This window comes from Huiozyma naganishii, chromosome 3 (genome assembly GCF_000348985.1).
Source record: "Huiozyma naganishii CBS 8797 chromosome 3, complete genome".
Taxonomy (NCBI): Eukaryota; Fungi; Ascomycota; class Saccharomycetes; order Saccharomycetales; family Saccharomycetaceae; genus Huiozyma; species Huiozyma naganishii.
The window spans coordinates 631,908-645,539 of record NC_035924.1 but is presented as its reverse complement, the minus strand read 5'-3'; the positions used below and the strand labels follow the sequence as shown (position 1 = coordinate 645,539).

The 13,632-nt window shown below is 44.6% G+C and overlaps 6 protein-coding genes across 6 annotated transcripts in view; 4 read left to right on the top strand and 2 right to left on the bottom strand.

Moving 5' to 3' along the window:
* Positions 1 to 283: 283 nt before the first annotated feature.
* On the top strand, positions 284 to 898 carry ROX3 (Rox3p; the record flags this gene model as incomplete). Its single annotated transcript, XM_022607047.1, has 1 exon — positions 284 to 898. The coding sequence occupies one exon, from the start codon at positions 284 to 286 to the stop codon at positions 896 to 898; it is 615 nt and encodes a 204-aa protein (XP_022463682.1).
* Positions 899 to 1,926: 1,028 nt separating this feature from the next.
* HKR1 (Hkr1p) lies at positions 1,927 to 6,519 on the top strand (the record flags this gene model as incomplete). Its single annotated transcript, XM_022607046.1, has 1 exon — positions 1,927 to 6,519. The coding sequence occupies one exon, from the start codon at positions 1,927 to 1,929 to the stop codon at positions 6,517 to 6,519; it is 4,593 nt and encodes a 1,530-aa protein (XP_022463681.1).
* A 215-nt stretch (positions 6,520 to 6,734) lies between these two features.
* Positions 6,735 to 9,545, top strand: ARO80 (Aro80p; the record flags this gene model as incomplete). The annotated part of the gene is made up of 1 exon (XM_022607045.1): positions 6,735 to 9,545. The coding sequence occupies one exon, from the start codon at positions 6,735 to 6,737 to the stop codon at positions 9,543 to 9,545; it is 2,811 nt and encodes a 936-aa protein (XP_022463680.1).
* A 427-nt stretch (positions 9,546 to 9,972) lies between these two features.
* On the top strand, positions 9,973 to 10,947 carry KNAG0C03240 (uncharacterized protein; the record flags this gene model as incomplete). The annotated part of the gene is made up of 1 exon (XM_022607044.1): positions 9,973 to 10,947. The coding sequence occupies one exon, from the start codon at positions 9,973 to 9,975 to the stop codon at positions 10,945 to 10,947; it is 975 nt and encodes a 324-aa protein (XP_022463679.1).
* Positions 10,948 to 11,195: 248 nt separating this feature from the next.
* SIP1 (Sip1p) lies at positions 11,196 to 12,881 on the bottom strand (the record flags this gene model as incomplete). The annotated part of the gene is made up of 1 exon (XM_022607043.1): positions 11,196 to 12,881. The coding sequence occupies one exon, from the start codon at positions 12,879 to 12,881 to the stop codon at positions 11,196 to 11,198; it is 1,686 nt and encodes a 561-aa protein (XP_022463678.1).
* A 227-nt stretch (positions 12,882 to 13,108) lies between these two features.
* The window catches only part of CAD1 (Cad1p), a gene marked incomplete at both ends in the record, with an annotated part of 1,155 nt that continues 631 nt past the window's right edge, over positions 13,109 to 13,632 (bottom strand). Inside the window, one exon of the mRNA XM_022607042.1 lies at positions 13,109 to 13,632. This exon is cut by the window's right edge and continues 631 nt beyond it. Within this exon, the coding sequence (XP_022463677.1) occupies positions 13,109 to 13,632 (524 nt within the window).

The window sequence follows — 13,632 nt, the reverse complement described above, 5'->3', positions numbered from 1 at the left end:
GCCATTTTACAACGACGAAGAGGGGGAGAGGAGAGAGAGGGGTTTCGATAGTAGTTGATTTTTTATTTAACAGGTTTGCTTTGCCATCTATTACAAATCAATATTCAATTTACCGTTTTGATATAAAAGAGATATCAGAAGGTGAGAATACCAGTTTGTGATTTCCGTTCGTTGCTAGTGTTTCTTGCGTAAATAACCTGTCAAAAAAATTAATAATAATAATAATAATAATAATAAGAACAATAATCAAACAGCTTATCTTTCCACCAAAATGACCACGACAATGAATGAACAAACGATGCCATCGTATTACTACTATATCGATCCTACCACAACGTACGAGCCGCAACAACCAAACCCTCTTGATGATCTAATAGCACTATATGGGTTAAACGATCTGTCGAGGCAGGTTGCACGTACGAATATGGATGGCTCCAAAGCTGTAAAGCTGCGGAAGTCCTACAAGAACCAGATATCAGACCTCTCGGGGAAGTTTACGTCTATACCGACGAAGGAAAACGGGAAAGGTGGTGAAATAGCGCAGATTCTGTTCCAGAATAATCCGGACATGATGAACCAAGTGACGAGGACGCCAGGCATGTCGGACGAGGAATGGAGAGACGCTCAAATCCACAGAGACTCGGCGTTGTTCCAAGAGGGCCAAGGTGTCGACTGGAACATGTGTACGGACGTACTTTCGCAGTTTGAGAGATCGTACCCTACAGAATTCCAGAATCAACCAGGGTTCCAAGTGGAGGACCTGGCATTTGACCTAGATGGCAGTTTGAAGAGCAGCAATAGTGCCAAGAAGCGCAAGAACAGATCAAACGGGAGCTCAATGGCCACACCAAACAGCGATATGACGCAAGACGATTTGAAGAGAAGAAGACTGGAATAAGATACAGGACACCTCTTCATCTAACGTAAAAACAAACGCGAAGTAGACTACTCCATTTTCACTTCATTTTCATTCCCATCCCCATCTCACTTAATATGTATGAGCTTGTCTCGATTTCATAATATTATATTATTTGCATTGTTACCTTTTAGCATTTGCCATAACCTTCTTCGGTATGGACACCCACACGAAGCAGTGACAGTAGTCCACGCTAACCAAAGAAGCATAGGGTGGTGGTACCGAGCTGGCGTCCCAGGGCCAGAACGCACCCAAAACGGGTATAGTTTCCAAACCGGGCCGTGGTGCCCCAAAGAAGAAATGTCCCGATCCTCTTCGTATTTTTCTTACCCTTTTGGGCGACAAAAGGACAAAAAAAGAAACGTTCCTGCCGTGTCCTCTTTTATTTATATCTTCGAGATTCCAGTTGCAACAGAGATCTCCCGTTGCGGGCACCCAGCAAGGCGAGCGCGTGCGTTGCTTGCCCTGTACGGAGCGGTAACCCTGAGTGTACATTCGCTGCTCTCAAACACGACTTGGGGCCATCCATTCATCTCTTCCTGCGCAGTTTGGCAGTATATTCTCCTTTGAATACCCCCTCTACGAAGGTTTATTACTTCAACATTTGTCTTCCCGAGTTTGCACTGTTGTTGTTGTTGTTGTCTTCTTTCTTTCTTTTTCTCTCTATTGTGACAATTTTAGTCGCAAGTTCAAACACTGCTCGAAGCGTAGCACCTGACGAATTGCTACATTCCAAAGTTGTTCTTCCCACTCGCAGAACGGAAATAAGTGGGAATACCTTCTATTTGGAAGACAAACAACAACTTATATCTCTCAAATCTCCTTTTTTTCTTTCCTCATCTCTACTACACCTGCTCATCGTTATCTGCTCCATTCCACTCTTTCAACAGTGCTATAGAACTGCATTGATTGAGTAGCGAACACTAGTGACTATAGTTTTTTATCAGGATATGAATATTTGAAACGTATCCCAGTACTCAAAACACCACCAACAGCATACACAATACAATATGAAATCCTTCATATTGCTCTTACTGTACTATACAGCACTCATATTACCCATATCGTCTGCCAAGTGGTTCCACTTCAATAGAAACAATCAGCTTGCAGCGAGTACGGGGACAGGCATAGTGTCACACAACAAAAACATTGAGATAGAGAGTGTGGCCAATGGTAACTCACAACAGGAGGCCACTACAGGTACATTGCAAGATACTACCTCGACTCCTGTACTCGACACCGACACTGCATTACCAACCTCTAAGGAACAACCACAGAACCAAAATTCAGATACACATACAACAGCGGAGATACCGACGTCCAAGACAGAGAATCAAGACCCAACTGACGCAAATGGACCCGCACAAACTTCCGTCACACAACAGACGTCTCCTACAGATATCAATATTCAATCAAACACCGCTCATGGTCAAACAACTCAAACTGTCGAATCATTGTGGCCGGCCCATAGTGATACAACAACAATCAACACAGATACCCGTGAACACACATCGACAAATGTTGTGCCTACTGACCCAGCCGTGCAATTGCATACAACAGAGGCTACAAGTATGACCGTACCTACCACAACAGCGGAACCCGCGTCGACGACTCCACAGGAAACCACGCCGATGACAACAGCAGAGACAACAACTACACCGGAAACTACGCCTACAACTACTCCAAAAACCGCGTCGACGACTCCACAGGAAACCACACCTACGACTACACCGGAAACCACGACTACATTTACTCCAGAAACTACGCCTACAACTACACCGACGACAACTGCGCCGATAACGGTGTCGACAACTACACCTGCACTGGAAAGCATGCCCACAACCACATCGGAAATCATGGCTACGACTACGCCGGAAACTACGCCCACAGCTACGCCAAAAACCACGCCGACGGCAACAGCGGAAACCACACCTACGACTACACCGGAAACCACGACTACATTTACTCCAGAAACTACGCCTAGAACTACTCCAAAAATCACGCCGGAGACAACAGCGGAAACCGCGTCGACGACTCCACAGGAAATCACGCCGACGACAACAGCAGAGACAACAACTACACCGGAAACTACGCCTACAACTACTCCAAAAATCACGCCGACGACAACAGCGGAGACAACAACTACTCCAAAAACCACGGATACAACTACGCCGGAAACCACGCCCACAGCTACACCGACGACAACTGCGCCGATGACGGTGTCGACAACTACACCTGCACTGGAAAGCACGCCCACAACCACACCAGAAAGCACACTTACGACTACACCGGAAACCACGACTACATTTACTCCAGAAACTACGCCTACAACTACACCGACGACAACTGCACCGATGACGGTGTCGACAACTACACCTGCACTGGAAAGCACGCCCACAACCACACCAGAAAGCACACCCACAACCACACCGGAAATCACGGCTACAACTACACCAGAAACCACGCCTACAGCTGCACCGACGACCACGCTGACAGCTACACCAGAAACCACACCAAAAATTACGCGTACAACTACGCCGACGGCTACAGCAGAAACGATGCCTTCAACTACAGCGGAAACTACGCCGATGACGGTGTCTACAACCATTCCAACGAATACTCCAACGACTACACCTACAACTACCGTGCTTTCTATCACACCACCAGCAACGTCACAAGCAACTACACAGTATACAGATGCCAGCCAAGTTCCAGACACATTCGCTGTAACTGGCTCAACTACCCGTTCAACTCTTTTACCAGCTAGTACACCAAGAGATCCAGATGAAACCACTGACGATATAAATCCGATATTTTCATCTACGGAGGTTTTGCCTACTCTTATTGCTTCAAATGATGAAGAAGTGCGCACTACCACTTCTCCCACCTATCCAATAACTACAAACACCATCATTACTACAACAAGCAGAATTGCTGAAAACTCTGCTGGTCAATTAGTATCAGATATCGATACAGAGTCGTATTCAACACTTGAATCTATTGCAGAGCAACTAACAGATTGGGTAGAACCGACTGTTCAATCAACTACACAAAGCGTCTTGAATACTCAAACCAAAACTGGACAGGCCGTTGAAGAAAGTACTACAGAGACGCAAACATATGATTCACAACATGTTAACGAGGGCGTATCCTTTGGAGCAACAACAAGAACATATGATGAAGATTTCAAACTTTCTGTAACATCCACTGCTACAACTAACACACCTATGTCAAATGGAGATGCACTAGACAAGGAGAACCAAAGCTCAGAAACGTATGAATCTGTAAGTGAACCGAACAGTGAAAGTGTTAGATTGAATGGGAATGCAGCGAGTACTCTAGCACATATCATGACCGATTCAACTGCTACCAGTGCACCAGCAGCTGAAGCAAAACCTACAAGTACATCAACACGTATTAGTGGAGTAGTCTCTTCTAAAACTGATCGTGTGACACCAACAATCTCGCGTACTCTTGTATCAGGTTCGAAAGGTATCTCGAATGTGGTTCCCCAAGCTACACTGCAACAAAGTTCTGTGTCGGTTACAGATACCATGGTCAGTTCAATAACGGGGAGTGTTGGTGTAGTCCAGACACCAAATCCGCTGGGTGGATCGTCAATTCTCAACCCTGCAAGCCCAACATCTGGTAGCGACAGTACGGATACGGTGTGGCTACCCACAAATATCATAATTGCAAGTAATGCAGATAGTACACACACAGCAAGGGCCGAGTCAACTGCTTCCTTACCGGCTGCAATTGCTCCTGCTGAGGAGTTACAAAGTCCTCCAGATTTTGAACTTATCACGATTGGGTTTCTTTCTGGATTGAACTATGCGTTTCTGGTAGGCAATCCACTATCGTCGGCACAGGTGTTCGACTTCTTACCGCACGTTCTTTTCTTTCCAATAGAGGATGCTGCTGAAAAATCCAAAGCCATCCAACCGCAGTCCTCTGACATAACAACAACGCTTGTTGCGCCGTTAAGAAAAAACCGTAAAACTGTGACAGATATGACCAGAGCAAATGTGGTGAATCAAAATGAGGCAACATCATCTAGTCTTAATTTAGCGGTATCCTCGGAAGCTACTGGGAGTAACGATGTGGAATTAATCTTCAAGAACATTCGTGTGAAGCAAATTATCCCGTTAGTGATTGAGGGGAACGACTACATTACTTCTGTTGCTGAAGTGTACTTTCCAACAATTTACATCGACAGCTTGAGCGCGCTAATTAGTGACCCAAATTCCACGCTATACTCTAATCCAAAGAAAAATTTTGCAACGTTGGCGTCTCTAATTGATAAAGCAATCCCGCTAACTAGTCTCCGCAAAAATGATGGCCAAAGTAATACATCGACTGACTCCAGTAGCGATGTCAACTCAAACGAATCAACTGGTGATGACGCGTTTCAAAATGCAGAAGAGTATCTTCGTGTAAGCGGTGCAATGGACTTGTCTAATATTAAGGTGAGCAAAGTCAATCATACCATCAGGAATAGAATAATTGTATTTCTGTTTACTTTGACTACTGGTGTATTTTTATGGATAAGCACGTTTTTGATTATCTTTAGGATCACGAATAAATCAAGAAAGCTGAAAGATTCAAACCTGAAAAAAGGTTCTCTCCCGTTATACCAACAAAATCCGTACCGCGAAAATAAACAGTTCTCTGCTGAATCATCTGAAAGTTATATCGATATCCATTACACCACAGAGAAATATAGTGACTATTCTGCATCGTCACCTCCAATTGGCGAAAACATCATTGTCGATAGCGCACAAGGAATACAATACAAAGTCGATAACGAGGGGAACTACTACTATAATGGTAATCATCTAGCAGAGGGCATGCCAGAGGAAGATGAAGAGTCTGCCAGATATAAACAGGAAAACCAATCAACAGAGCTTCAATCTGACAGTATCGACCATTTTTATGGTTCCCATCCTCAACAAAGTAATACTGATGAAAAGAGCGAATCTGGAAGAAGGATTAATAGGCCTCACTCACCATATCTGAGTGGTGCTGTCAAAGACCCTCCGTTTACATTCAACCGTCCATCCAACGACCGTAACGTGACATATTCTGATTCCCTAGGATTGAAATATAACGCAGACGCAACAAGCATGGACTTCTTCCCTGGAGAAGGATCCCAAATGATTGGTATTAACCCAAATTTATTCCGAAGTGAAACCGGTTCCGAAGTAAAGGGCTTCAACCTTCATAGCACCAAGGATAATTCGTTGTCGCATATATCCACTATAATGTCAAGCAAGCAAGCAAACTCTCAAAACTCTTCTGCCTTTGGTACAAGTACGTTACTTTTGAAACACACGCTTAACAACCTAAGTTATTTACCAATGAATGAATTATCGTTTGACCTCGATGATATGGTTGGTGAAGTGAACGTCGATGATACAGATGACGATACAGTTGACGATTATCGTGTGGGTGATATCGACGAGTTAGACGTGGAGTTATATAAGCGCCTTTCGAAAATCGAAAAATTCAAAAACGCCGGGAAGAGTCCAGCAGTTGAGGACAGGAAAAAGTTCATCAAAATGCATCTCGAAAGTAAATATTCCAAAACAGCTAGATCTTAACCAACTAATATGTAGATGCACTATATTCTGTATCATTATTATTTTTTTTGAACTTAATATTCTATTTTCTTCGGATTGTGCTTATTTATTGCATTCCAGTTTTTTTTTACAATCTCCATTTTTAGAAACCTCTAAGCATTGAATCATCGCGACTCGAAACTTGAAGTCATCGTCAAATGTAGCCGAGAGATGAGCAGTATCTGGAGAGGTTTACAATGACTGGAAATGGTAAGAATATGAGAGGGAAAGCGGTAGGCCCCCAAACGCACTGGATAAGAGGATTTAAGGCCTGTACTAATTGCAGGATTAAAAAAGTCAGATGTGACTTTGGCCCCAGCGATAATCCGCACCCTCCTCCTTGTGCTAGATGCAAGAGAGAGTCGAAAAACTGTACGTTCACCGCTAAAACAGGCAAAGAGCAAGATATGGTAACGGGGGAAGCAACGAATGGAATCCCAACGGTGGATACGGTCCCTGTTAAAAAAAACGAGCTGGCTCTCCCTGCTCTTGCTGTTACCGTGTCACCAGGTCTGATACAGAACAGGTCAGAAATGGGCAATGAGGCTAATCCGAATACTGGATGGAAGTTAGAACTAACATCGATGCACAATACATTGGCATTTTTGGCGCAGGCTGCAGGAACAGTTTCCAATACATTGAACAAAGGGTTGATGAAGAAAACTTTACCCTCAGACAGAAGTACTCCATCTTTGGAGATTAGCCGACTTGGATCAAAAACACCGACCGGATTTGCTTCGTCATTAGGACTTGGCATGCCCAGTAATCCAACCAAGACCCTACTACAGGAAATAGAAACACAAAATAAGGTACAGCTAATTGAAAAATCGAAGAACACCAAATCAAAAGTTCCGAAGACATTGAAAGATATTAAGTGTATAGGTGAGAATGGGCTTCTCTCAGAACAGGAAGCAACTGCCTTTATCGATGCATTTTTCTGCACCATGCATCCGTTTTTCCCGTATATACCGTTGCAATTGCAGGATCCTCTAGAGCTTTTGGAATACCCAATCTTGCTATGTGCCATTCTTACAATATCCACTAGATACCATTCTTTTAGTGAGTTTGGTTTCGACAACGGTGATTACAATAAACGTAACTTTGAAGTTCATGAAAAACTATGGGACAATTGTCAAGTGATGCTTTCAAAGACTATCTGGGGTGAGGCAAGCACAAGGTCAATTGGGACTGTCCTTGCATTTATACTATTCACCGAATGGAATCCAAGGCAGATACACTGGAAAAAATCAGACTACGCCAATGATGACGACGAAGCCGTTAGCGAATTATCAAACGATGAAGCTGAGGAACTAACCGGTACAAAGGCGATTAGAAGAAGTGATAGAATGGCATGGATGCTTACTGGGAGTGCTGTGAGGCTAGCACAGGATATGGGGTTTATGGAAACTAACGCAAAAGTGTGTGTCGCTACGCATATATCAGACGCCTTTGCATCAATGAATATGAACCAGAAACCAGTACTGAGTGGTAATTTCAATGTTCTCCAAGGTGGGACAAATAATTATACGAGTGATCCATTGAACTCCAGTGGATCAAGTCATGAATCTACTTGCAGCGAACAAGCTTTCATGAAACAAATGTTAGAAAACACTAATAGTCACACAAGATGGAGGCACATTTTAAGCTCTCTGCAAATGGAGGATTTATTCCAACGCCAGAGAAATGAATATTCGAATGATCTTTCAGACCTGGAAAGGGAGTTTTTAAATGACGAATTTATCTTATACTATTCACTCGAGCGCAGATCCGATAATCAAGAAACTCCACCTTTCCCATTACAATTTTCTTACGCTCAAAAGGCTAAAATCGAGCTAACAAACATAATGCTTTTAGGCTATGATACCATCTACTACGATAGGGGTAGAAAGAAGTTGGCGTCAAACAACCAACTACATAATCTTTCGGTTTTGAGCATCCTTTCTCCCCTTATGGAAGGATGGCACAACGTTTACAAAAACTTACTAATCGCACCAAGTGCGAATCCGTACACAACTACCACCAGAGGAGACAAGCGAGCAATGTACGAGCTCTCCAAAAACATTGATAGCGAGAGTATAATTTGTGACTACCGGTATAGCCAACTTTATATATACTCTCTCGCTTTACAGGCAGATTTTAAAAGGGCCGAACTAACAGTGAGTGAAATTACTCAGAATGCCAAGTATGTTGAAATCGCTTTCAATGCAGCCAAAGAGATAATTTTCTCTGCCTTCCGCGTGCATAAATTGAACCTGTTGAAGTACATGCCAGTACGATGGGTCATGCGACTGGTTAGGGCGGTTTCATTTTTGGTGAAATGTTGTCTCATTCTCAACGCTACCTCTATTGGCGGAGGTGGGTCCTCTGAAGCTGAGGTGAGAACAATTTTGAAACTGTGCAGCATCTCTGTGAAGGACACCGCAAACACCATCAAGATGGCAGCAATGACTTTAAAGGAGGCTACACCGGATGAGCTTCATTTATCGATGCGTTACTCCGCCATACTGTTGTATCTGTGTAGGGAATTGGAATCTGAGAAAGATTCCAGCAAGAAAATACCCTTTCCGAACAATGCAACCACAAAATACGCTATATCGCCAACATACGAGGGGCGGGACGGCGAAATTGCCGCAGGGAGCGCAGGTGGTTGCGCGAATACAGCACATATTACTGCCAACAGATTGCGCACCGTGCCCTTAAGTGACATTAACGAGACAACAGGCCGCAACACCGAGGATACCGCAAACAACAATATTGTAAACGGATCCCTTAACGGAGATCGCAACCACCTTGGAACTACGGAAGGAACCGGGGCCGCTAGTCAATCGACTACCGATCGTCTTACGGGATCGCTCCCGGATGAGGTAACGAATTGGTTCTCAGGAAACGCTGAAATCGGACTCGAGTTTGTCGAACCATGGACGGATATGATAGAGCAGCGGTTCTTACAGAGCGGAACAGGGAACGACGTCTTCGAGGAACTGTACCAGTATTTCGATCAAAACTGATGTCGTTGCCTAAACTGGAAATCCACAGCGACATTTTTTATAGTGGGGGCGTTGTTTAAATTTCTGTCTGTGATCGCTATCAAAGACTTCGCTGCGGTTACTCTATTGTGGCGCCGGCTCCAAAACATCCACGGAGAGTTTCTGAGGGGATAAGGTCGCACGCTACATCTCTTTACTTTATCAATGGAAACTTTACTCTGAATAGGTAATAATAATGTTATACAAGGCCAAGAAAAAAATGTTGCAATGAGCTAATCGATATAAATAAATCCTCATATTTTTGAGCAATTCTATACTAACACGGAGGATAGTGTGTCATTAGTGACTTGGCTAACCCTTCTTTTGCCTGTCCTACTTTTTTCACTTTTTTCTTGTAAGTCGAATAATTTTAGTACGAGAGTACAGCGAGATTCGCTTTTCTTCAGGTATGATGCATTATATGAATTATGTAGTTGGAAAGAATCAATGTCGGGAAAGTAATAATTTTTGGTTTTGGTACATTGATAATTTGGTGGCTGGAAATTTTGAAGAACTCAATGATAATCTAATCAAGCGAAACCAGCTATGCAGTTTTTTGGCTCACTATTTCGGAGGGAAGCAGACCACAAAATTGCAACGCAGGCTTTTGCTAGTGACTTCCCCCTACGGTCTTCGAAACGGTAGTTTGGATGAACATTTGAGCAAGAAGTTGCTTTCGAGCACATTCGGTACCAGCATCGATGAGTTTTTAACATTTCATGGGCACAATGGTTGGCTGACAATTTTCCCCATTTCCAACTCGGATGAGAAGCTATACGAGTTTTACAAACAGGATCTGTATTGCATGGGGTATCTTATGGAGGAATGTGAACGGGGAATAATTTCTACGCCGGAATTTGGCTGGCTTTCTAAAACTGAGAATGCAGAAGAAGAAGATTGCTCGGATTACGAGGATGAACTCGAGGGACTTACAATTAATTTTGCAAAACAATTCAAGCAAAACATATGTGAGAATGCCTTTGCGGTGAACCCAATACTTAGAACTTTAACCGATACTTCAGATACGTTATCATTAAAGAGTTTTGAGAGTTACGAAGACAGTTTTGAAATCGGTTACTGTCATGAGGAGCGGGACTGCAGTTGTAGAGCCCTCAGACATTATCCTCTACATCGCGTTCAAGCTAGAGTGAACCATGTGGATAATTATAACAGAGACCTTACAATAAACGTTGTTTCTCTGTTGGGTAAAGATGACGCATCGGGGAAGCTCTGGCATGCGGTGAGGCAACTACAGGATGACGACTGGGTTATCTATGATGCTGATTTTTCGCTGAATAATTTGGAGAACTGTAAGTTAGAAGACATTCTCTTAAACAGTGACGGTGCCTGTCAGACCATGGTGATCTTGTGCAATCTCCAGTAAAGCAGGACATGGATTACCAGAAGAGAAAACAAAACGTTAAAATCCAGAGGGTACATTGGGTGAATTATAAAGGGTACAGGAACAATTATATACTATAAAACATGTTCATAGCGTATGTGTGAATATCCATATGAATAAGTTATTGATTAAATGGTTTGATGGAGGGGGTACGGAGGTTCGTGTGTGTGTGTGTGTGTGTGTGTGTGTGTGGATGTGAATGCTGTTTGGGTTGAGTTTCAAACTCATGCTTACTGTTTGTCGTAGGAGCATGGTGCGTAAATGACTTGAGTTATGAATTTCCCCGCGTATCTCGTTGTGCAACCGACACAGATGATGTCTTCCTTAATGGATGTCGTTAAAAGGTGTCTCAAGTTGACATGTGGGATAATGTGATTGACCTCTCCACTAAAGTTTTTGTTCAAGTACGTCGAGTTCAAGTAGATGGGGAGGTCAGAGACTTTGAACTTCGTTAGAAAGTATTCCTCTGCCTCCTCTGTGGTCATTTTTCCAATTTTTTGAATACTGGCAAAGAGGGCATCCTGGTTTGAGTTAACGACTCTTGCTAGTGTGAAGTCAAATTTCCCGTTCGGGTAGAGCGTCTCTAGCTTGCTCTCCTTTCTTACCTCTTTGATATCGTTCGTTTTCCGCGTGTTAACATCGTCAAATTGGAACAGTTCAGGGATCTCTGTCGAGTACTCGTATTTTGGTTCAGGTAGCAGCTGTATGTCGTTGCCTTCATTAGTTTCGTTAGCTTCATTAACACTCGCCGAGCTTTCCTTGTTCAAAGAAGTAATGTGCAAGTTCGGCAACCTCAAATTGGACTTGGAATGTTTGGATACCACAGAGCTTGATCTGGAGATCCCCGCGTAGTCTGTCACATCAGTGGTTGATTTGTACGGCTGCGAGTCGATCGATTCGTCGTCTTGCCCAATCATGCTCTCGTCACGGTACGGTTCGATGGTTTCGTACCCTGGTAAAACTTCAAACCAATTGACAATGGTACCGGCCGCGTCAGTTGCTGTGGGCAAAAAATTCGAATGCAGTAGCATGCCGTTTATGAGGAACTTTAACCTGTAAATGCCTGGGGGTAAGTACAGGTCAGGCACGAACCAGTCCTTCTTCTTGGCATCGTAATCCAGATACAGAAGGTCCTCCTTATTTTCCCTTTCCGGTGTGATCAATTCTGATTTAATAGCCCTCAAGGTGGAGTATATGTCGTGGCTCTTTATGGCGGCGCCCGTCCCTTGGTATGGTTGCAATTGCGGGTCCCTCCATTTCAAAATGACTCTTACGTTTTCGTTTTCAAAGTCCGAGAAGTTGGAGAACTGTTCGTCTGCAGCAGCAACTTGAGTCCTCACCTTCTCTGTTTCTTTCTCTGGTAACGGCTTCTTGATCTTTTTCACTTCCGGTAGTCTAACGTTACTTGCAGCGGACTTCACCTCGTGCACTTCACGCGCTTCGTGCACCTCGTGGGCCAGCTGGTTCTTATCCCCGTACAATTTCAGCATTATTGCCGCTGTGGCAGACATCTCACCGGAAGCAGCACCAGTCTGCGCCCCTACAAGGGTGGGACCTTCGACGTTCTCCTCTTGTTGTTGCTGCTGGCGGTGGTTATGGAGCACTGCGGCGGCCGTCCCACTTGCGTTCGAGTCGTTCCTCTTGCGCTTCATATCCTTTTTAATGGCGTGCTGTAGTATTGCCTGGTTCAACACCCTATCCTGATTCTGAACGATCCCAGAATCCGGGTCCAGTGCCTCCGTGCCCTGCACATGCTTGTGTTTGTGATGATGCCGATGCCTGTGCACGTCTGACCGGACGGACCGGGTACCATCACTGCCGTCCGTTTGAACACCGTCAGCAACCGCAGCAGCGTCCAGTCGCAGATTAGCCAAGTTCTTGCCTATATTCCCTTCATCTAGCGAATGCGAAGACATTTCCCAGCAGAAATTTCAGTCCAGCGGAACAGAACACACAGACAGATGTACCCACTACTGCAACGCCAACGGGACACCTACTTGAAACAACAACGGACCCTCAACTTGACACACTCCTTGAAGCGGTGCGTCTCAAAAGTTTCGAAAGTGAAAAATTCCTAAACGTCGAGGGCTTCGATGTCGATGAGTTGATGATGGTGATGAGTTGCCGGTTCTTGTATCCTGTATCATGCTGCAATGTGTCTTTCCAACGCGGACCGTACGTCTTCGCGACCTACGGTTATCGAAGCGTCGTGCGTGTCGAACTTGCATTTGACCATCAGTTCCTGGCAGAGGTCCTCCAAGTCGTTCTCTTGGTAATGTGGGGACTGGGTCAGCGTTCGGATGACGTGGGCACAGGTATCGTTGGACCCGCAGCGCTTCTCCGCGATGATCGACCGCAGGGACTCGTTGTTCATCACTCTTCTTGTCAGCAGATCGCACTTGATGTCCGTGAGGCAGCGTCCGCCGCAATCGCACCCTTCTGGCAGCACGTCCGGGGGTGTATCTTGGAGGACCGTGGTGGCAGGAGCAGCAGGAGCAAGTGCACCCGTGTCGTTCCATATGTCTGGGAACGCGAGTGGTGTATCCACAGAGGTGAGGAACGCGTCGTTGCTGTCCTGCTGTCGCGAGTTCCACGTGTTGGTCAGGTTCAGATCGTTGCTGTCCAGCCCGAAGGACCTGTAGAACTGCTCGCCCGTGAGGTCGTCAC